Source organism: Pavona decussata, unplaced genomic scaffold (genome assembly GCF_977016875.1).
Source record: "Pavona decussata unplaced genomic scaffold, jaPavDecu1.1 SCAFFOLD_198, whole genome shotgun sequence".
In the NCBI taxonomy this organism is placed as follows: Eukaryota; Metazoa; Cnidaria; class Anthozoa; order Scleractinia; family Agariciidae; genus Pavona; species Pavona decussata.
In genome coordinates, this window is record NW_028145606.1 from 739,985 (window position 1) to 763,358 (window position 23,374).

Sequence of the window (23,374 nt, forward strand, 5' to 3'; positions counted from 1 at the left end):
AAAATTTTTTTTATCAAACCAAAAAGTTGAATAACGTACAGGTTAATTAAGATGAAAGACAATTAAGAGTTTATTGACTTTAGTGAAAAAATCAGCAACCCCTCATTTTGAAGCGAACCAGACTGATAAATTTTTGATGTTATTTTTTCTCTCCTAGGTTGTTCTTTTAATTTAACAACCCTCTTTTTAACCCCCTACGTTTGTTTCAATACCAAAGTAGCGGTGTTTCTTTTGCGTGTAACTGATAACGTGCCGTTTTAACATATACGTAGCCGATTTAAATGATTTTTAAATGATTTAAAAAAAAATATTGGATTGAAACTGGCATCGCTGAATTATATGTGATTATCGGTAGAAAAATCCGACTTGAGTCTTGATAAGTTGTGTCAAAGTTATATCGCTACTCTTGTTGATGCTTATACAAGACCCCACCGCGGGTTATTTCAGTACGATAATCTGAAATTGCACTGAACGAAATAAGAAATTCCATGGGGCACTCTCTAAGACCAACGGACGTTATCAACTAGCAAACAAAGTGGTTACTTTTTAAACGAATCTAATGTATGAAGAAAGCAATAAAAACAATGGGGAACATTTGGTGATCTTAAAAGAAGAGAGGCCTCAGAAGACAGATCATTCGATCAGCATAGCTTGCCTGTTTTGCTCGTCAACAACCAAGTATCGGAAGGAATCATCCGCCAAAATAATGGCTTCTACTAAAGCGCTTCTTCTTATTCTTATTTTCGCCGCAGTTATTCATTTTGAGTCAGCGTTTGCTGGAGCCAGTCCTGTTTTTGACAATACTTTGGGTAAGTGTGGGTTGTTATCAGTCGTATACAAGTTGCCCGCTTTTCTTTACTCCGGTGTCTGTTAGTACCGCAGGCGCGGATCCAGGATTTTGAAATGGGGGGTGAATTTTTGTAATAATGTAATTTTTTATAGAGCCAAAGCCTGGTTGAGGTGTTTGAGGTCTGTGCAGCGAAGAGCTCTCAAGGAGCTTATTAACGTTAACAACAAAGAAATTATTCTCAAAAAAGCAGATAAAGGCAGAACAACCGTCGTTATGAACGGAGAAAACAAAATCAATGACGGACAGAAACAATTGGATGATAGAAATAACTGTCAGCCACTAGACGAACCAATGGTTAGAGACACATCCCAGAGAGTTAAACACCTCATTAATGCCCTTCATCAAGCAGGGTGCATAGACGAAATGACGGTTAAATGGTTTAACCTAACACCAAATCCGCCTCGAAGCCCAGTGTTTTATACCCTCACAAAAATTCACAAACCGACATTAGTCGGAAGTCAAGACCTATCATATCTGGGTGTGATGGCCCAACAGAACGCCTATCATCATTCGTAGACAAACTACTTCAGCCAATAGCACAAATACAGGACTCGTTTCTAAAAGATACGACACATTTCATAAGGTTTATTGAAAGCACTAGGGTGCCTAGAAACGCTTTTCTAGTCTCAATGGATGTCACTAGCCTTCACACGAATATCCCACAGGAGGACTGAAAGAATCACTATAGTATGCAACGCATACGAGAACTTTCATGCCAATAACCCTCCTATAGCTACAAATTTCCTCAGAGAAATGCTCAGCCTTATACTGAAGGAGAACTCCTTCCAAACACACGGAACTGCCATGGGCACTAAAATGGCAGTAGCTTTTGCCAACATCTTTATGGCATCTATAGAAAAGGAGATCTTAAGGCAGAGCGTTCACAAACCACTAATGTGGAGAAGATTCATTGACGATGTATTTTACTTGTGGGATACAAACAAAGAAGAAATAGAAAATTCATTGAGCAAGCAAATTCATACCACCCTACCATAAAGTTTACCGCTGAAGTCTCACAATAAGAAACACTTTCTTGGATACAACAGTCTATAAGGGACAGAGATTCGAGAAAGAATCGATTCTCGACGTGCGCACACATTACAAACCTACTAAAACATTTCAGTACACAAACTAAAACAGCTGCCACCCAGCAGGCACTTCTGAGGACAAACGCTTCTAAAGTAGTGTTTGACGAAAACATTAAAAACTTTAAAACACGCCTGGTATCGAGAGCTTATCCTAGTAACCTGGTGGACAAAATCCTCTCCGAAGTTAACTTCGCAGAAAGGAAGAACGCTCTTACACAAAAACAGAAAGTGCACAAGAAAATTCTACCCTTCGTGACACAATTTCAACCATCACTGCCATGTTTGAAAAATATTCTAATGGACACTGAATGGCATTTAATACAAAACCAGCCGCTACTAAGAGAGATATACAAGGAACCTCCCTTTATCTATTATAGAAAAGGGAAATCGCTTAAAGACATGCTTATTAAAGCAAAATTATAAAGGCTTTTATCAACACAATGGGCACACAGCGGGAGTCGTGTAGGTCTGTCAACCCCATTTCAACAGGCTCAAAATGAATAAATTGATTGGTAGAACCAGTCATCGCTAATGCACATTCTCCACCTCAATTAGAGAAATCAAATATTATTTCAATATTTGACGGATAAGGAAAAAAAAAGGAAGGGGGCTCAAAAAAAGGGGGGTGAAAATTCACCCATTTCACCTCCCCTGGATCCGCCCCTGTACCGTTGCTTTAACCAGTCGAAAGTCTCGCATAAAAGCCTTATGTTGACTCAAGAAAGCCTTAAGGTGGCCTGGGAAGAGGCATTTTTTTTGCACACGAAACTGAATTTCCGTTTGTCAAGTCAAAATGAAGAGATCATCTCTAGAGAACCATAAACTGAGTAACAAACAATAATTCTTCACAATGAGATATTTACTAGGGTTGCCCACAGTTGTCGGAAAAGCCAAGAAAAACGTTCCCAAGACTAGAGGAAGGCAAAAAACTTACTTAATATTTAATATCGTTTAAAATCCTCATTCGCACCTGCATAAAAAACATATGTAACAAATAAACCAAAATCACTGAACGGAAAACATTTGCAATTTGCATCGTTTTGAGACTGTCTGGCACAGTTTTAAAGAAAAGTACTTTGCTGTCCATTTTGAGACATACGAAGGGTTAGACCGTCCGGCATACGACTCCGGCGACACTCGAAACATCCGCTATGGTGCACGAAGCTCAAAATGGGTTGTTTGAACAGACAGACAGATAGACAAACAGAACGACAGACTGACAGACATACAGACAGACAGACACACAGACAAAACGACAGACAGACAGACTGACAAACAAAACGACAGACTGACAGACATACAGACAGACAGACTGACAGACAGAACGACAGACAGACAGACAGAACGACAGACAGACAGACAGAACGACAGACAGAACGACAGAACGACAGAACGACAGACAGACAGACAAAGAATAGAAATTGAAAGACAATTCAGACTGACAAACCGATCCTACTCGAGGACACTGACTTAACAATCAGTTGTGTTGGGATATGGATGGGAATACATCCTGTACAATTTAAGATACAGTTGCACGCCTGGCCAATAGGCCAACACGTACGTAATACAATTAGTGATATTTACTGGCTTCCTAACGGACTAGAACCTTGTATTTAATTTTTAGACGAAGTCGACGTCGACGGGGAAACAGATGTGTCTCTTGACCGTCGTGGTGTTGAAAGTTAGTAAACCTCTGCTTGTGAACTATTTAAATCATTTAAACGCGTACAACCTAAAATGCCATTTGAATACAATCGAATTTTTATGCAGGATAACCCTCCAGTACTATAGTTCTGTAATGCTGTACACAGCAAGCTATGGGGTACAGTGACAGCACCTGTGCATATGGATCGATTTTCAATCCTTGTCTATTTCCTTCTAAAATACCTTTCAAGACCAATCCAAATGCCTTTTGTCCTCTGGGAGTTTATAATTTTTAGAAAATCATGTAAAGTATTGTAGTAAAATCAGTTTGACGTGATAACTTTTAATTGCAAATTCTGACGCACACAAAAAATCCATTGGTTGAGATCACTGTACTTTCATCACCATGTATTTTTATAGAAAGCACCTACGAACGATATAGTTTGCGTTCTGGACCCAAGACCGTTAACCTCTTTAAATGCGCAATTAACTAAAACAAACCATTATGTGTGACTGAGAACTGAGGCAGCAAGTGTGTGGGGTCAGGAAATTTTAACCTTTTCCCCTCATTCAGTATTTTTCTGCTGTGCGTTCTGGCATAATTTTTCCTACTCGAGCACTTACCTTGTTTTGTTTTAGTTTATTTGTTTGCATGAAAATTGCCCGTTTAAAGTGTTTGTTTTAGACGCGTTACTGCCATTATTGTTTCAATACCGTTTTTCCATCTCTTTCTTTATTCATAGATTGCCGTGACGTATTTTCCGAAGCATTTTGCAAACGATTCAAGGACTACTGTGGACATAACAATCACAACTCTAAGTATATGAGAGGCAAGTGCAGCCATACCTGTGGCTGGTGCTAATCAGGTAAAGAACTGTTCTCTTTGGTCAAAAAGTTCTGAGTCCTCACGCTTGCTACAAGTGACATATTGAATTACCGAGCTTAAGCCCTGGTCAAACGGCGCATGATAGTCGATGATAGTCGATGGTAGTTAAACTATCATCCACTATTATCAACTATCAAACGGGTGGTCAAACGGCTCAAAGAAATTCGAAATAGCTGACGATAGTTTACCGTGAGCCTCTAGTGTCAGGCACCTGCCAAGTGTCAACATCGCAAACAAAACTTCATATGGATGAATTTTTCGCGGCGAAAGAGGGCGGCAGCCTGCTCTGTTTTCCTTCAGTTCTTGGAAGAACGAACGAAAAATGAATCAAGAGCGCTGGTGGAGAAAACAGCTAATCGAAATTATCATCGACTGTCATGCGCGTGATCAAACGGGAACAACAATCATCAACTATCATGAGGAATTTGAACACGTTCAAAGTGAATGATAGTTAACAATTATTCCATGAGCGCGCGTTGGATATAAGATGATAGATAGCCAACGAGGCGCGCAGCGCCGAGTTGGCTATAATCATCTCATATCCAACAAGCGCGAGTGGAATAATTGTTTTATTAAAAAATCAAGAAATTTTGCTAGATTTTGCTGTTTTCGCTTTGCAAGAGCAATAAGAAGACAATTTAATGTTCTCTATTTCTCGGTCATGGTATAATGGCTCATATAACATGGCCACTAAGCCAATCAAATCGCTCGAATTGCATTATACAATGATCCAGTTTTTAATAATTGACGATAGTCGATGATAGCGCGCGATAGTTGGTGGTCAAACGAGCGCGCGAGCTTTAACTATCATTGACTATTTGATTCGTAATCTGTAATTTGCTTGGTTCCTCCTGATTGATTGTAAAGCCACACGTATGTTGTGTTAAGACTATCACGCGCCGTTTGACCAGGGCTTCAGAGCGGTTTTGAATTGAGTGTCCAAAGTATTTTCGCATTCCTTGATTTTGCATTGTTGTACCAAAATTCGCGCCACTTCTCAACCAATGAGAAGCAAAAACTTAATCCAATCGTGACTTGTTCTCGCGCGTTTTTCCGCGCTGGGTGCCGACTTCGAATTCTAAACTGAATGAGTCTTAACTTAGATTTAACCCTAAAGCTTCAAACAATCTAACAAACAAACGTGTAAAATAAATCCACTTTCAGACTCTTCAAAGACTCGTGATGATGCCTACTGAGCGTGCGTTTGAGCATTGTTAACTGACCACATGATGTTGAAATGCGTGCTCATTAATCGATTATGCTTTGACACTGTAGGCTCACTTAAATGTCAGCAGAAAATTCAGGCAGGCATGCGTACCGGTTACTTTCTTTAACCAGATGTTTCTACGGTGCATCGTGACTGACTATATATTGTTTGTTTTGTTTTCAATAGGAGATGATTCAGGTGACCACAAAAATTGTGGCAAAAAGAAATCTCAAGACAGTGACTAGTTTAGTTATTACAAGATGAATTAAAGTATTGAATCGCTTCAGTGACATCCGCTTCATTGCCTGTGTTGTTTTCAAACCTGGATTTAGTTCTTCTACCCTCCTGAGATTTTTGCGAGGTAGAGAAGGCAATAATACTCATGGCCTTGAACGTCTTAAAGCGATCCTTAACATATATCGCCGAAAGGACTTTGTGTTGGAATTATCGAATGTTTCGATTCCAAATCGTTTTGACACCGCAAGCCAAGTTAACAATTTATCTGAAAGCAAACAACAATCTTTCGTTTTGAATTGTTTCGACAGTACACACTCTCATCATCAGAATTATGCTAAACGCAAAGTGCGCCGCACTTTGCGGAATTATAATTCAAAGCATCTGTCCGGGAAACTATAGTCAGAATTGCTAATGAAAAAATCATAACTTATAAGAACAGTATGTATGACAATTAACGTGAAAATTATGACAATTAACGTGAAAACTATAAACATAGTTTTAAATTGACGTTAAATTGTACCTCGTGTTAGTATTAGATTGGGTTGGTTTATCGATACACGTGGTGACGTCATATATTCAAGTGTCAGTTAATTTGCACAATCCGCCATCTTGGAGAGGTACACGATTTTTCCTTATGCTTTTAGATGCTTTAACTTATCGTACTTACTCAGAGTATGGCAGACCGCGCTGGATTCAGCAACAATAATATTCCAGTAAGACTGGATCGATAAAGCGAAAGCAAGAAAAATAAAAACACAACATATCTTAGGCCCAGTTCATACGTCGAACTTTACATGAGCCGAACCTAATACCTATTAAGGTCGACCCAAATAATTAAGTTCGGCAGTTGATTCAGACGTCGAACCTAACTGAAGCCGAACTTAATTAAAGCTAAAGTGAGAAAGTAGATTTTCGTGGTCAGCGGCTGTTGTTTTTACTCAACAAGATTCAAAATGGCGGGAAAGATGAATTCTGACATGGAAGAGCTTGTTTGGTAAAATAATAAAGACAGGCCAAACATGGCTCCTACTGGGCGAGATGGGAAGAATGTGACCTTCAAAGCTAATTTACTCTCACGAGTACGTCTTTTAAAGATCTCCCTTTTCTGTAAGAAAGTATAAGGAACGGTCTTTGTAGATCTCCCTTAGCAGAGGCAGATTTTCTATCAAGTGTCATTTACCAGGAGCCATAATCAGGGATGGAGACCGTAACGAGATGCCAATTTGACTTGTGGGCCTGTCCCCATGTATTGTACCAAAAAAATCTATTTTTAGAAAAAAATTGCGCCATACGCGCGTGCGCACACGCGTGTAAACGGCCAGGATCGCGCGTTGAGAAATTGAAATTTTTTTCCACCTGTTCAAAACGGCGTCCAAATTTTAAAATTCTGCCAGGGAATATCTCCTCAGTGCCCACATTTAAGGAATTAGACTCTCACAAAGAAAAGGTAACAATTGAAAGAAGACGGGAAAAGTTGGAATAGGCGGCCTATAGATCACATGACTCTCACAGTAAAGTCAAAAAGGCGCCAAAACGGTGGCGCTGCGTGCGTTGCTACTGTTAAATGAATGAAAAAAGCTTACACTCTACGGACATGTACTCAGACAGGTAAGGACTTTTTTATCTTTAGTGAATTTTTTCTCAGCTGCTTTCTGTGTCACATATAAGGTAGTAGCCCCACGCAAATTTGCGTGTATTCACGCGGGTTTATGACGTGAGAAGGGGGGAGGGGCAATTTTTTTCTAAAAATAGATTTTTTTTGGTACAACTCATGGGTAAGCGTGGACCCCACGCTTACGGTTTTCATCCCTGATTATGCGTCCTGTATTTACTCATCTGAATTGTTTTAGGTTAGGCAAAGAAGGGCGATATTCCATAACAAACTTCAAAATGTTTTTGCGGGTTTTTAGTTTGTGTTGTAGTGCCGACATTCTTTCGCGGAGGTTGACTTCTGAAAGAGTTTTATTATAAGGTTATCGAGTTAACCTCTATTGCGTAATCTCTGTTTGAATAGAGTAATGTTTTCTTCAAATGTTGTTTTTGAAGATTTTGTTCTGAAAAGTCTTGACGCTTCGCCTTTGATATAGCCTGTATTGGAAAGTTTCTGTCGGTTTGAAGTGCGTGTGCACTTCAAGAATGGATTCTTTTTTTTTTTTTTTAATCTTTCGCATCTCAGACAAGTATATTCAGTTGTTTCGAAACAAGAAGAACAAGCACATTCCTCTTCTCCCGCCATCTTGTTCAGAATGAAGTCCTTTGCGCATGCCAGGTCGATGGAACGCGCAGACCTCTGGGATAGATATAATTTATATAATTTATACCTAACGTATGCGTTTGGTTTGGCACATGAAAAGTTCGACGTCTGAATCGAAGTCGAACTTTTGCCGTTCTATTCGACTGGCGCAGTCGAATAGAACGGCGGGTCGACCCAAATACAAATCTGTCGATCAGTAACTGATTCATACGTCGATCTTTACATGCGCCGAACCAAATTATTAGGTTCGGCTCATGTAAAGTTCGACGTATGAACCGGGCCTTAAAAACATCCATGGAATCGGTGATTTCAGTGGCTTTCTCTCCGTTGACTGTTTGTCGGATTAAACTTAAATAAAAATAAAATGTCTATCTGTTTTAATTACGCTCAATTACGCTCCAACCAAGAAAGTATCCCTACTGTTAATTTTTCTATCTTAATTGATTTAGTTCGTAACAGCTGTCAGTTCTTTTGTATTTTCCTAATTGTTTCCGGCTTAATACAAAAATAAATTTTATAACAAACGGTCGGGAGCTCGGTTACACAAAAAAGATATCAGATTAGAAAGATATTACAAAAAGCAATTTGTACCTAAAACCAAGGTGTATTTGTTCGAGTCCTGACAGTGTTGTTCCTCTCATTACTCAAAGAAGCTTTATGACAGTTCAACTTGTTACTCGAACTCTGTGTTTTCTTGATCGAAATCAGTAGCTATGATTTAAATGCTTTTATACGGGCAGCAAAACAATGCACGTTTTCCTTTGCAAGTCACTGTTGAGCCGCTTAGCTAGCTATTCAATACGGCGATTAATACAATTGATATGCCAGTTCAGTTACGCGTTATCGAACTTAACATTTCCGTCTTCAAGGTCTTTCAGTGCCAGACCTCCCAGACTACCTTCAGATTTAATAGCGAGAAAGCCCTATAACAACAAAGCAGATAAAAATTATGGTGTCTTATTATCGACAGGTTGTGTGAAAGCTCGTTCACGAAACTATTCTTATCACAAATACATTCTGGTCAAATTGTTGTTCAGACCCTGCAGATCTCAATGTTAGTCATTCAGCGCCAATTCAGCTGAATTTTGGCCCGCTCATGATAAATGAATCATTGAGCATACAGGGTAAGAGAATTGATCCTTTATCGAGGGCTTAAGAGAAGATAAAAGAGATAAATGTTTATTGTTTGCCCTCGGTAAAGGATCATTTTTTTTGTCCTGTTAAGACTACACGCTACCACGTTCTTTTAGGCAACCGAAGTCGCAAGGAGACCTGAGGAGAAATGTGAAAATGAAACAATATTTTAATTTCCATGTAATAAGGATTTACAACTATGCATAGTTCCTTGAATGCGACAACTATAAACAGTTTTCATCGATTTCTTCACCCCCACTTCTTCCTAGCCAGCGATCAGGCGATCTAATCCTCTATTTGTTGTCTCGTTGTTTAATATTCAACTAGAGTCCGTAACATCAAAAAGCTGCCGCTCTGGTCGTTACAAAATTGGCGCGAAAACATGGCGCGCTGACTTTAGTTAATTTATTCCCCGCATAAATCATATTTTGCACAATAGCCCTTTTCACGGTTAATGTTTCTCATTTGCATTTCAATGTTATCCAACGTGGATGCGAGGCAATTTCGGGCTAAAACGACAAAATAGCCCGAAATTGCCTCACATACATGCTAGATTTCATTGTAATTCAAATGAGCAGAGTTAACCGTGAAAAGGGCTATTATGCCATTCCGCAAACTCATTCCGCGTTTTACCCTCACCGAATAAACAGTGGGGGACTGTTGGTGATTTTGAAAAAAAGAGACGCCTCTGAAGACAGATCATTCGATCAGCATAGCGTGCCTGTTTTGCTCGTCAACAACCAAGTATCGGAAGGAATCATCCGCCAATTTAATGGCTTCTACTAAAGTGCTTCTTCTTATTCTTATTTTGGCCGCAGTGATTCAGTTTGAGTCAGCCTTTGTTGGAGCCAGTCCTGTTTTTGACAATACTCTGGGTAAGTGTGGGTAGTTACCAACCTTTCTCCCGATGTCTATCAGTAAACGTGCTGTAATTAGTTGAACGTCTCTCGTAAAGTATAGTGACTCAGGAAGCGGCCTTTTGGTGTTGGTGTCCCAGAAAGACTGAAGAATTATATTAAGCCTTTTTTTTTTTTTTTTTCAAACAAAACTGAATTGCCGGTTATTAAGACAACAAGGCAAAAGGAAGAAATCATTTCTGGACCGAACCATAAAGTAACAAACAACAATTGTTCATAACGAGATATTTACTAGGGTTGCCACAGTTTTGGGAAAGGCCCAGAAAAACGTTTCCAAGGCTTGACCAGAAGGAAGACCAAAAATTTACATCATATTTAATATTTCTCATTTGCACTTTTATAAAAACATCTGTCTGGCACATTTTTGAGACACACGACTCCAGCGACACTCGAAACATCCGCTACAGTAATAGCCCACGAATAAGAACCTGAATATTCAATTTAGCCTAAATAGGTTCTTATATAAATGGTACTTAAAGCAAATTTAGGCTACCAAGGTTCTTAAAATAGGTTCTTATATTTTCATATGAATTCCATTTGAATATACTATATATATTATAAATATCATCTCATAATACAGTATAGTGGCAAACACAATAGACATGGTAACATGGTAATTAAGCTTGAAAGAAAAAAAAAGTTATGTCAAGTTACTTTTAAAAAGATGATGATCTTACACTTTCACAGCAACCCCACTGATAAGAACCTAACTTAAAATTTTAGCCTAAATAGGTTCTTATGTGGAGGGGGCTTAAAATGAAAATTTCAATTACTGTATTTGGTGCACGAAGCCCAAAGCGCTTTGTTTGAAAAGAAAGAAAGACAGACAAACAGACAAAAGAATAGAAACTGAAGGACAATTCAGACTGACAAACTGATCCTACTCAAGGACAACTTAACAATCAGCTGTTTATGTTATGGATGGCAATACGTCCTGTGCAATTTGAGAAACAGTTGCATGCTTAGCGAATAGGCCAACATGTAAGTAATACAATTAACAATTATTCCACCAGCGCGCGTTGGATATGAGATGATAGATAGCCAACGATGCCCATAGCGCCGAGGTGGCTATAATCATCTCATATCCAACAGGCGTGAGTGAAATAATTGGGTTTTTTTTTTAACAATCAAGTAATGTTTGTAGGCCTTGAGCAGGCTGATTTCCTTTTTCAAGAGCAACCAAAAAACAATTAATTTTATGGTCGCTACCTCTAGGGCATGGTATAATGGCTCATATACCATGGCCGCTAAGCCAATCAAAACCCTGGAATTGCATTATACAATGATCCAGTTTTTAATTAATTAATTAATTAATTAATTAATTAGCGATATTTACTGGCTTCCTAACGGACTAGAGTTTTTGCATTTAATTTTTAGACGAAGTCGACGTCGACGGGGAAACAGATGTGTCTCTTGACCGTCGTGGTGTTGAAAGTTAGTAAACCTTCGCTTGTAAACTATTTAAATCATTTAAACTCGTACCACCTAAAATGTCATTTGAGCACAATCGAATTTTTATGCCGGATAACCCTCCATGCTCCAGTTGTTCAAAGGCCGGATAACTTTATCCAGTGGATAAGTCACTATACGACAGTTTCAATCTGTGCAAAGATTTCAGTATTTCATCGTGTACAAGCGAATAGGCACACTCTAACCACAGTCTAGTTTAGGAGTGTACGAAAACCTTGGACAACGTTTAACGTGAAGTATATTTTAGACCCCAAATAGTGCCTTATCCAGCGGATAAAGTTATCCTGCCTTTGAACAACTGGGGCCAGTACTATAGAGTGTTTTCATTCACGTGACTACTGGCCATATTGGTTTACTGAAACAAAAGAAAGTATTTACATAAAAATAGAGTTCAATTCCCAGAGGTTTAGTTTGGGACACCAACATGGCCGCCGTGACGTCATGTGAAAACACTCTATAGACAGCACCTGTGCGTATGGATCGATTTTCAATCCTTTACCGATTTTCTTCTAAAATACCTTTCAAGACCAATCCTAATGCCTTTTTTTCCTCTGGGAGGTCATAACTCAAGAGAATTGTGTTAAGTAAGGTGGTGGGATCAGTTTGACGTGAAAACTTTTAATTGCAAATACTGATGCACACAGACAGCAGATAAATCCATTGGTTAAGATCACTGTACTTTCACCACCGTGTATTTGTATAGCAAGCAACTTCTACCGATAAAGTTTGCGTTCTGGACCCAAGACCGTTAACCTCTTTAAATGCAAGAGTGATATTGAGGTTTTTAAACGTCACCTTAAAGTGCATTTTTTTACTAAGGCATTTTCAACTCCTTAGTCGAACTGAACTGGTCTTAGCTTGCTTTTGCTTTTGTTTTGCTCTTATTTTTTTTAATACAATTGTATTTCTTATGTATGTATTATATTAGTCGTTATATTAGATTTTTTTAGTATTTACTAGCCATATTTATGTCTGTTATTATTATCTCACTCCTATTTCAGATTTATTCATATTGTAATGCGCATTTGATCAAATTATTTGTTAATCTGCGTAATAAAAGTATTAGATTATTATTATTATTATTATTATTATTATTATTATTATTATTATTATTATTATTATTATGCACAATTAACTAAAACAAACCATTATGTGTAATAGCCCATTTTACAGTTGTGTGCTTAGTGACCTGGCCTTGGATTGGAAGCAAGGCTGGGGGTGACCTTGTTTTGATACAAACCTCACTGCTTTTCATATGTAGATCATGCTGTTCTTATGCTAACTAGTTTGTAATAACATATGAAAAACAGTGAGGTTTGTATCGAAACAAGGTCACCCCCAGCCTCACTTCCAATCCAAGGCCAGGTTACCATGCACATAACTGTAAAATGGGCTATTGAGAACTGAGGCATCAAGTGTGCCGTAGGGTGAGGAAATTTTAACCTTTTCTCCTCATTCAGTGTTTATCTGCTATACGTTCTCGCATAATTTTTCCTACTCGAGCGCTTAGCTTGTTTTGTTTTAATTTATTTGTTTGACTGAAAGTTGCCCGTTTGAAGTGTCTGTTTTAGACGCGTTACTGTCATTATTGTTTCAATACCGCTTTTTCCATCTCTTTCTTTATTCATAGATTGCCGTGACGCATTTTCCGAAGCATTTTGCAAACGATTCAAGGACTACTGTTTCCATAACAATCAAAATTCTAAGTATATGAGAGGCAAGTGCAGCCATACCTGTGGCTGGTGCTAACGGAGGTAAAGAACTTTAATTTTTTCTTTGGTAAAAAAGAAATGAGTCCTCACACTTGCTACAAGTGACATATTGAATAACCGAGCAGAAGCCCTGATAGTCGATGATAGTTGATGGTAGTCAAAACTATCGTCCACTATTATCAACTATCAAACGGGTGGTCAAACGGCTCAAACAAATTCGTAGTAGCCCCTAGTGTCAGGCAACCGCCGAGTGTCAACATCGCAAACAAAACTTCACATGGATGAATTTTTCGCGGCGAAGGAGGGCAGCACCCTGCTCTGTTTTCCTCGAGTTGTTGGAAGAACGAACGGAAAATGAATCTAGAGAGCGCTGGTAGAGAAAACAGCTGATCGAAAACTATCATCGAGTACCATGCGCGTGGTCAAACGGGAACAACTATCATGAAGAATTTGAACACGCTCGATGTGAATGATAGTCATGATAGTCGATGCTAGCCCATCATAGTTGGTGGTCAAACGAGCGTGCGAGTTTTAACTATCAGTGACTATAATGCGCCGTTTGACCAGGGCTTTAGAGCGGTTTTGAATGAGTGTCCAAAGTGATTTCGCATTCCTTGATTTTGCTTTGTTGTGCCATATGATTAGTCATTAGCAAAATTCGCGCCACTTTCTCAACCAAACGGAGAAGCAAAAACTCAAACCAATCGTGACTTGTTCTCTCGCATTTTTCCGCCCTGGGTGCCGACACTCGAATTCTGATCTGATTGAGTCTTAAACTTAGTTTTAACCGAAAAGCTTCAAGTAAAATTCGCATTACGGCAAACGTGTAAAATAGATCCTGTGCTAATACACGGAACGGTGGAGGGTCCTTTTCCGTTACACTTTCAGACATCTACTAAAGACTCGTAATGATGTCTATTGAGCATGCGTTTTTGAGCGTTATTAATTGACCGCATGATGTTGAAAAGGGCGCTCATTAATCGATTATGCTTAAAGTCAGTGGAACCTGATTCAGGCAGGCATGCGTACCGGTTACATTCTTAAACCAGTTTTTTTCTGTTTCCACAGCGCATCGTGACTGATATATATTGTTTGATTTGTTTTCAACAGGAGATGATTCAGGTGTCCACAAAAATTGTGGCAAAGAAATCCCAAGACAGTGACTAGTTTAGTTAAATAGCAAGATGAAATAAAATATTTTATCGCTTCAGACAAATCCGCTTCATTGTCTGTGTTGTTTTCAAACCTGGATTTAGTTCTTCTACCCTCCTGAAATTTTGCTAGGCAGAGAAGGCGGAAATACTCATGGCCTTGAACGTCTTAAAGCGATCATTAACACTATGACGATAGAACTTTGTGTTGGAATTATCAAATGTTTCGATTCAAAATTGTTTTGAAACCGGAAGCCAAGTTAACATTTTATCTGAAAGCAAACAACAATCTTTAGTTTTGAATTGTTTCGACAGTACAGTACACACTCTCATCATCAGAATTTTGCTAAACACAAAGTGCGAATTTGAATTCAAAGGAAACTATAGTAAGAATTGCTAATTAAAAAATTATAACTTGAGAACAGAAGAATGTATAACAATTTTAACGTGAAAACTATGAAGATAGTTATAAAGTGATGTTAAATTGTACTTCGTGTTAGTATTAGATGGTGGGAATGGATATTTCTGGCAATTTTCAAAATTAAAGAGCGTTTTTTCTTTCTTTCTTAAAATCCAAAAATGTATTTAGACGTCGATCGATGCACGTGGTGACGTCCTATACTCAAGTGTCAGTTAATTTGCACAATCCGCCATCGTGGGGAATTAAGGGCTTGATTTTTTTCCTAATACCTTTAGTTACTTATCGTACTTACTCAGAGTATGGTTGGCCGCGCCGGATTCAGCAACAACAATATTCCAGTAAGACTGGATCGATAAAGCGAAAGCAAGAAAAATAAAGACTCGACGTATCTTGAAAACATCCATTAAATCGGTGATTTCAGCGGCTTGCTCTCCGTTGACTGTTTGTCGGATTAAACTTAAATAAAAATAAAATGCCTATTTGTCTTAATTACCCTCAATTACGCTCCAACCAAGAAAGTATCCCTACTGCTAATTGCTGTTAATTTGCTGTTAAATGCTTGCATAATTTGAGATTCTAATTGGCGAGATTTTAATTGGCGTCATACAAATTGAAGTGGTTTTGTGTGCGAATTTTAATTACCGTCTAATAAGTTAATCCACCGTCTAATAAGTTTGTTTGGGATATAATTTGGCGAATATCATTTTTAGGAGACCGTACCTTACATTTCAAACCGCGTTTGAGAACTAGTTCTTCTCAGGGAGATCGATGTAAAATTTAAACCAGTTATTGCTTTTGGATATCAAATTTTTGGTAATATCCGTATATCCGGTCACAATGATGATATGGAAACAAAAATCTCAAATTTTGTAATCAGTCCTGTGATCAAGATTTCGGTTAGAATGGCCAAGAGGACATTTTATGAAGGCGTCATTTACCTCAACTACCAGAATCCTTGAGTTGTTGTTTTCTCTTGCAAATTAGGGATATTTCCTATCTAAACAGGCCTCTATGGGATTTCAAAATTTAAATAAGAAAGGAAAAAACGAAGAGGATTTTTTTCGTAGCTGTAGTAAAATAATATCATCGTGAAAATCGCTTATACAAACATCTAAAGCCGTGCAAAATGGTAAATAAAATATATAGAATTGCAATACAAATGCTGTATGTTTGACTCCAATAATCCCCAATACTCTGAAATCAAATCTTAGCGTTCAGTTACATAACAATGTATCGGACCATTTATAGGTTTTTATTTTTTCAAAGTGCAACAAATGCGAAAATTACACTACAGAATATAATGCCCACGATAGCAGTGAAAAAAACCCATTCGAGACCCCAACGTCAGCAGAGACAATCAACAAAGCTTTTGTGGTGTCAACCTGAAAAACTTCATGAGATATTTTAACAATTCTTTGAAATCATTTCATCAAATTAAACTGTGTGTCCCCTTTTAAACTGTTTGTCCCCTTTTCACGAAGTTCGCCTTGGCGTACCGCAAGGGAGCATCCCTGGCCCACTTCTATTTCTAATCTACGTAAACGACCTTTCCAGGAGGACCTTCCACACTGCTTGGAGTACTGCAAACTTGTCATGTATGCAGACGACACTGTGTTATACTATATTAATTGGGAAAAGCTGCCACGAAATTGAATCGTACCTAAATGCCGGCCTTGGCAATTTAGCACATTGGTTTGATAACAATAACCTAAACTTTAAACACGTCTAAATCTATATTCGTACTGTCTGGCAACAATCTTAAATTGCAAAGTAGCCAAGGTGTCAAGCTTTTGAAAAATAATGTTTGCCTTGAGAATTGAGATTCGATCAATTATCTAGGCGAGATAATTCACAAGAACATGATTTGGAATGAGCAAATCGATTCATTAATTGCCAAAGTGAATCAAAGGATTGGCCTATTGAAACGTGTCAAGCCTCTATCACCATTAGATGCACGGATTACACTGTATAACACTTTGATTAGTCCCCTTTTCGACTACGCTGATGCTATCTGGGGTGACAAACACAACACAACCCCACACTAATGGGCGATTTGCAGATTCGGCAAAATAAGGCAGCAAAGTTATCCTTGATTTGCCTGGCTATGCCTCATCCACCGATGTACTCAAGTCACTTGGCTGGCCAACTTTGTCCCAACGTCGCCTTGTAAACAGATACGTGATCACTTTTAAGCTTATTCATGGACTCGTAGATTGTGATTTTAATATTCTTAGGAACAGTGACATCCATTCCTATAATACCCGGAGAAAGAATGATTTCCGTCTCCTACTCCTCCGAACAAACTACAGAAAGAAAAGACTCCTTTACCAGGGTATTAAGGATTGGAACCTTTTAGAACAGTCTTTCAAAGGCATAGTAATTAAAGTATCGAAAAGCGTGTTTTTAGCTAGTTTTTAATTCTTATTCCTAATTTTTATTCCTTATTGTTGTCTTTGTATTTTCTATTTAAAAAAAAAATTGGAATTTTTAAATAATTTTTAAGTTCTTAAGGCATTATGTAGTTTTTTCTCAATCTATAGGGCCCCATGCACTGAATATCACTTTCGTGATGTGGGCTCCCTGTATAAATATTATTATTATTATTATTATTATTATTATTATTATTATTATTATTATTATTATTACTATTATTATTATTATTATTATTATTATTATTATTATTATTATTATTATTATTATTATTATTATTATTATTATTATTATTACACAAGTACAGGTGGAATGGCCGATGAATGCAAGAGATTCCATAGCCGCCTTGCAGAGCTACTTGCGTTAAAGAAAGGAGATGACTACGCTACAACCATTTCTTGGATAAGGGCGAAGGTATCCTTTGCTATTCTACGATCGGCTTTGCTGTGTCTCAGAGGAACCAGGACAGAGAGAAGAGTAGCCAATATGTCTGACATTGACATTACATCGGAAAGTGCGCAAGCCAGAATTTAAGTAGTGACTTTTTTTTTTTGTCAGTCTGAACTATTTTTTAGTGTATGATTGGAAACACTGTGACTGGGCATTTATTTAGAACATTTTTATTATGAGGGTATATATATTTTTATTACATCAGTAGAAATTGTTCTTTTATCTTCTGAACCAAACCCATATGAATTAGCTTTTATATATGAAGTTGATATTTTACAATTCTATGACAGTAAACTGTAAAATCACTCAGGTTTTAATAGAATTCAAACTGTATCTAGTAGATTTTATTCTTGTGAATAATAAAGTTATTTCATAATATTATTATTATTATTATTATTATTATTATTATTATTATTATTATTATTATTATTATTATTATTATTATTATTGCACGGCCCATCATCAATCTACAGAAAAACACGTTCTGCTGAATGGAAAGTATGTCTTTCCAATTTTTTTTGCAATCAAACGTAGAGAATTTTTTCATTTTATAGTTTTTTTATGTCCCTACGTTATTGACTTGAAGGTCGGTAATTACATACATGATTCGAGCAGAAATTAGGCTGTGTTGGTTTGTTTAGACGAAACGCTATACTCCAAATCTCCTTCTTAATCTAACTGGTGTATAAATACTATATTTCCTCGATAAAGCCCCTCCCTCGAACAAGCATTTTTGAAAACTGAACTATCCAGCAAGAGCTTACAGATTAAATTAACCTCGCGTTTCGGACATGGACAATATTGCCCAAGATTCAAGCCAGTCAGTAATAATAAATAACAATTCAAATCATACAAACAGTAGTGGGAGGGGAGGGAGGGGTACTGGGCAGTGACAGAGTTTGGAAGGGCAAACTAAATTAACACAGAATGGAAAAATTCAAGGAAGACTTTCGCAATTTTATTGACGTTCAACCACGATTTATTACTTATAGTTTATTTCGCCTCATAGATTTCCAGCCAGAGGCTTTCGAAGATTTCTTGAGATTTTGTCTGTTGAATAAACAAGACGGTAGAAATAAATTTATGTGAGATATTGTGTAATAATTTTAATTCTTACTTTTTTAAGCATGACGACGACTATAGCAATGCAATACAAACTTTAATGACACTCCCTGTAAAAGGGCTTTTCAGTGACAATAATAATTAATTTATAATATTTATAATAATATGATATTTATTTATATGGCGCAAATTCAACTGTACAGTTTGCAATTTACAAGATTATAGGTCAAAACGATAGTAAATCCAAAAGTTACAATGATGCAATGGTTTATATAAGAAAAGAAAAAAAAAATTAAGCTAAAGAATGGTCGCTAAAAATAACAAGATAAAAACTCTATATAAAAGCTAAGACAGACTAGAAAGGAAAGCGGCGAATAAGTTGGCTCGAAGTTTACGCTTAAAAATAGGAACAGAGTTGCAGAGTTTAAAGGAATGATGATGATGCAGAGGACGATGATGATATTGATAATGATGATAATTATAAAAATAATGATAATGTCGACGACACATATCATCATCATCATCATCATCATCATCATCATCATCAATATCACCATCTATCGCTGTAAGGTTGGCGTCATAAAGAGACCCCAATCTAGAGTTGGAAATAGATTACATTACTTGCAAAAAATTTCGGACAAACTTCGGGCAAAAAGTTCGGACACTTTCCTCCTGAAATATAGCTAAAGGAAATTCACGCCTACAAAACACTAATTAGACTGAGACAACATCTGTAAAAAAATACAGTTTTACGGCACCCTCAAGGTTTCACAGATACACCAACGAGAAAATAACACAGTACGCTGTCGTCTGGATGATGAAGAGCAAAGAAAGACTTGCAATTGTAGCCGATGCTGTTGTTGTGTACATTTTTCAACATAACGGGGGCAGTATCGATGCAATAGTTGAGTATGAATAGTATATATAGGCCTTCCCTAGTTACAAAGGGAGGACTTGATATAGTCCTCAGAGCTACGTTTAAAATAAACAGCAAGCGGTTCTTTTTCTTAATTCGTCTCAAAGAGCTTATTGAAAAGGACTATGAGCTTCTTGATTAATCACCGCAATCACTGACAGCTACAGATCAAGAAGAACCACATGGTAGTGACAACGAAGAAGACTTTTCAATTGTGTTTATTGGTGGTGAAGCAGAAGACGACTATTAACTGACTGGCGCTGCCAATGCAAATATTATAAAACTAGGCTAGGATAAAAAATATATTAACTGTGTACTGCGGAAAGGAATTCATCCGCATTATGTTTTTCATAAAAAAAAACAACTACAAACATTTTTCTTTCTAGTGATGAAAAGAACGAACAAACCCTAATCTGAGTTCTAGCTCTATCATGTATGTTGGCCTTGAACACATGTGATGGCGTCCCCAAGAAAGAACGTATTCTGTACTGTAAGTATCGGACACTTTTTTCGTCCGAAATTAAAATCGTCCGAAATGTTTTGCAAGTAATGTACCAAATGGTTTACAATACCCGCCAACTTATTTCACGTCGTCCAATACCATAGTTAATGAAAGGCAATGGTTATGAAGCTTGACAAACTCCTTTGTTATATGTTTTTGTTAGCGATTTTGGCCTTGACCGTGCACAAACTACAATAGATTTTGAAATGTGTTGGAACAACTGACCAATAGAAACGTTCCTGCTAAGATATTCAACTGTGGTGTGAACGTTAAAACAAAGGATTGTGCACGGTCGCGGCCCTTCCAACATAAACTGCAGCACCATTGTTTTCATGGCAAAGTTTCATAACCAGTCCCTCAATTAACTATGTCCAATACCAACAAGATGAATATTTACCTGGACTGTATCAAGTTATATCAGTAGTGGCAAACACCACAGGTAAATTTACAGTTTGTTTTCATAAATTTAAAGTTCCTGTTGCTTGGTGTACAAAATCTTCTCACCCGCCTGCAAAATCTCAAGGACAAGACATTGCGACAGCCTGTGAAAATAACCAAGAGTAATTATAAGTATTGTTATTAGCATTATTACACTCATTTTGAAATCACTGATGATCCTTGCAATCTGATCGGCTCTCAACAGTGCGATTTATTCACAAATCGCACAATTTTTTGCCTTAAATCGCATCCTTTTTTAGCCCATGAAAATGAAAATGAAGTAATAAAAATAAAATACTAATACTGACAAAAAAGAAACTGTGTGATTTCGAGATAGGTGTCGTGCAATTTTGGTCTGAAATCATACTTGTTATGATGTCACGCATATGAGTTCAGACCAAACTGCCCTCGACTTACGTTCAATTACCACTATTTATATATTTTCCTTTCCAACAGGCATACTTTTTTGATTGAAAGCGGCAAAGTAATATTGCTAAATCTTGTTGATTTCATTTTGCAAGAAAAAGCAGCTTTTAATAATGAGAGATTTTGGCTAAGAATGACTCAGAGACGGAGTCGAATTCTGCCTTAAAAAGTTGGGCCCATCTTTGAAGTTTACAATACTTAATAACTTATTTCTACTGGTTTTTCATGTTTAAATTCTCGTGATATCGCCATGAGATTGGTATTCTTGAGGGAGTTTAATTATTTGAAAGAAAATTAGCTACTTGATAGCTACCAATTTTTTAACCGAAAAGCACGGAAAATCCCCACGGCTACCTAATATTAGTTTTGTTATTTATCAATCTGTCACCTTTAGGGTACTTAAAGTCGTTTTCTGCGTTATCCATCATGCCTTTAAAAAGAAATAACAGTTTGTATTAGTTTCAAAATAAATACTTTGTATAACAGAGATCCAAAATAATTTAACCGAAAAGCACGGAAAATATATACCCACGGCTACCTAATATTAGGTTTTTTATTTATTAATCTGTCACCTTTAGGGTACTTAAAGTCGTTTTCTGCATCATCCATCATACCTTTAATAAGAAATAACAGTTTTTGTTAGTTTAAAAATAAATAGTTTGTATAACAGAAATCCAAAATAATTTAACCGAAAAGCACGGAAAATCCCCACGGCTACCTAATATTAGTTTTTTTATTTATTAATCTGTCACCTTTAGGGTACTTAAAGTCGTTTTCTGTATCATCCATCATACCTTTAAAAAGAAATACAGTTTTTATTAGTTTAAAAATAAACAGTTTGTATTGCAGAGATCCAAAATAATTTCACGTTAGCTTAAGGTCTGCTTTACTATGCTCTGTGTTTGGTTAAATCATGATGTTCACACCACATTCCCAACCAATTAAAAGTAAAACAAAAAGAAATCGTTACTTGCTCGAAGGCGTTTTCTCACGCATAATTGGGGCCTATTACAAGTTTAAATATCCTTTTTACTTTATTATTTGTTGAAATAGGTTTACAGTCTCAGTTTAAACGTGTTTTAATCAAGTTTTACTGTTACTTACTCAACATTTCCATCAGAGAATTCGACGCAGCAGCGTTCATCTGAATTTCAGCAACAAAGATCGCGGCAAGAAACACGAAGGTGATTGCTTTCACAGAGTTCATTGCAACACTAGATTACCGTTAATCAGCTTCGCAAGCCGTAACTTACAACGGAAGTGGGAATAATTTGGTTGGAGTGATGCCGCCTTTTATAGTTTAAAATTGCTAAATGTCACCTTGTTCACAGCTGTTAGTAATTGCTGGATGGAAAGATAATTTTATCGTGCCCTCAAGACATAACCATTTTCTAACTGACTGCCCACGAAAAGAAATACTTTTCCTCACAGACACGCAAAGAGCGAAAAGCCATCTAAATAAATAATAGTAAATGAAAATCTTCGAATATCCCACTATCTAAAGGCACAAAATCAACTAGACTTAACTGAGCTACTCGGAAAATGCAAGGGTAAAGAGTTTCTTCCTTATTTTTTCAGTAAGAAACTGGTCACAGAAAGATTTGAAAGATACCATTTATTGTAATTTAACAGCTCGCTTAATTGATTGAAAGTGATACCCCAGTTCATAAATAATTATAAATGTGTTTGCGGATTCAGCGCACCAACTGTTTGAGGTTGACCATGGTGAAGAATAGAAAAGTTAAAAGCAAGTATCTTGGTTAATCAATTTAAGTAAACACCATTGCAGGGTTTAATCTGAAAGTAATGATAAACTTTCTAGATCGTCAAGATGTACAAAGCTTTTTACATACGTATACTTCAAATTCAGTTTACGAGTGATGTATACCTAGCCAGTAAATTTCAAAGGAACGAAAACGGAGATTTTACTCTACAAACCTTGAAAAACTACAGGTCGATTGATTTGACTATCAGATCGATTGATTAATTTATTCATCTAGAGTGGGATTTCATGTGAACTGTAATTAACAAACTGTTTGGCTTTATTAAACATGATCCTACCACTCGGATTATCAGTAAAACCATTACATGCACTTATTCATGATGCACTTGTAAAAAGGAACCTTATAAGTTATATCTGCTCGATCTTCATTGCAAACATCTACGACATATAATTAGG

General features: G+C 37.0%; 2 protein-coding genes and 1 long non-coding RNA gene across 8 annotated transcripts; 2 read left to right on the forward strand and 1 right to left on the reverse strand.

Annotated features, from left to right (window-relative positions):
- Nucleotides 1-438: 438 nt before the first annotated feature.
- On the forward strand, nucleotides 439-14,575 carry LOC146461448 (uncharacterized). Of its 3 annotated transcripts, none has more exons than XM_085086865.1 (4): nucleotides 439-809; nucleotides 3,563-3,619; nucleotides 4,326-4,448; nucleotides 14,510-14,575. In XM_085086865.1, exons 1-3 carry the CDS (start codon nucleotides 560-562, stop codon nucleotides 4,442-4,444), a joined length of 426 nt encoding a protein of 141 aa, XP_084942991.1. In that variant the 5' UTR covers nucleotides 439-559; the 3' UTR covers nucleotides 4,445-4,448; nucleotides 14,510-14,575. The 3 variants fall into 3 exon arrangements, with proteins under 3 accessions (XP_084942991.1, XP_084942992.1, XP_084942990.1); XM_085086866.1 differs by lacking the exon at nucleotides 14,510-14,575 and adding an exon at nucleotides 5,862-5,967 and having other exon boundaries at nucleotides 445-809; nucleotides 3,569-3,619; XM_085086864.1 differs by lacking the exon at nucleotides 14,510-14,575 and adding an exon at nucleotides 5,862-5,967 and having other exon boundaries at nucleotides 450-809.
- On the forward strand, nucleotides 10,011-13,442 carry LOC146461449 (uncharacterized). Of its 2 annotated transcripts, none has more exons than XR_014857399.1 (3): nucleotides 10,011-10,175; nucleotides 11,595-11,651; nucleotides 13,318-13,442. It is a non-coding gene; the product is annotated as an uncharacterized LOC146461449 (long non-coding RNA). The 2 variants fall into 2 exon arrangements; XR_014857400.1 differs by having other exon boundaries at nucleotides 11,601-11,651.
- Nucleotides 14,576-18,787: 4,212 nt separating the features above from the next.
- Nucleotides 18,788-22,460, reverse strand: LOC146461450 (uncharacterized). Of its 3 annotated transcripts, XM_085086897.1 has the most exons (6): nucleotides 22,300-22,460; nucleotides 21,948-21,989; nucleotides 21,768-21,809; nucleotides 21,584-21,625; nucleotides 20,729-20,873; nucleotides 18,788-18,901 (listed from the first exon to the last, which is right to left on the reverse strand). In XM_085086897.1, the coding sequence occupies exons 1-5, from the start codon at nucleotides 22,400-22,402 to the stop codon at nucleotides 20,749-20,751; spliced, it is 354 nt and encodes a 117-aa protein (XP_084943023.1). In that variant the 5' UTR covers nucleotides 22,403-22,460; the 3' UTR covers nucleotides 18,788-18,901; nucleotides 20,729-20,748. The 3 variants fall into 3 exon arrangements, with proteins under 3 accessions (XP_084943023.1, XP_084943025.1, XP_084943024.1); XM_085086899.1 differs by lacking the exon at nucleotides 21,584-21,625; XM_085086898.1 differs by lacking the exon at nucleotides 21,948-21,989 and having other exon boundaries at nucleotides 22,300-22,457.
- Between the last annotated feature and the right edge of the window lie 914 nt (nucleotides 22,461-23,374).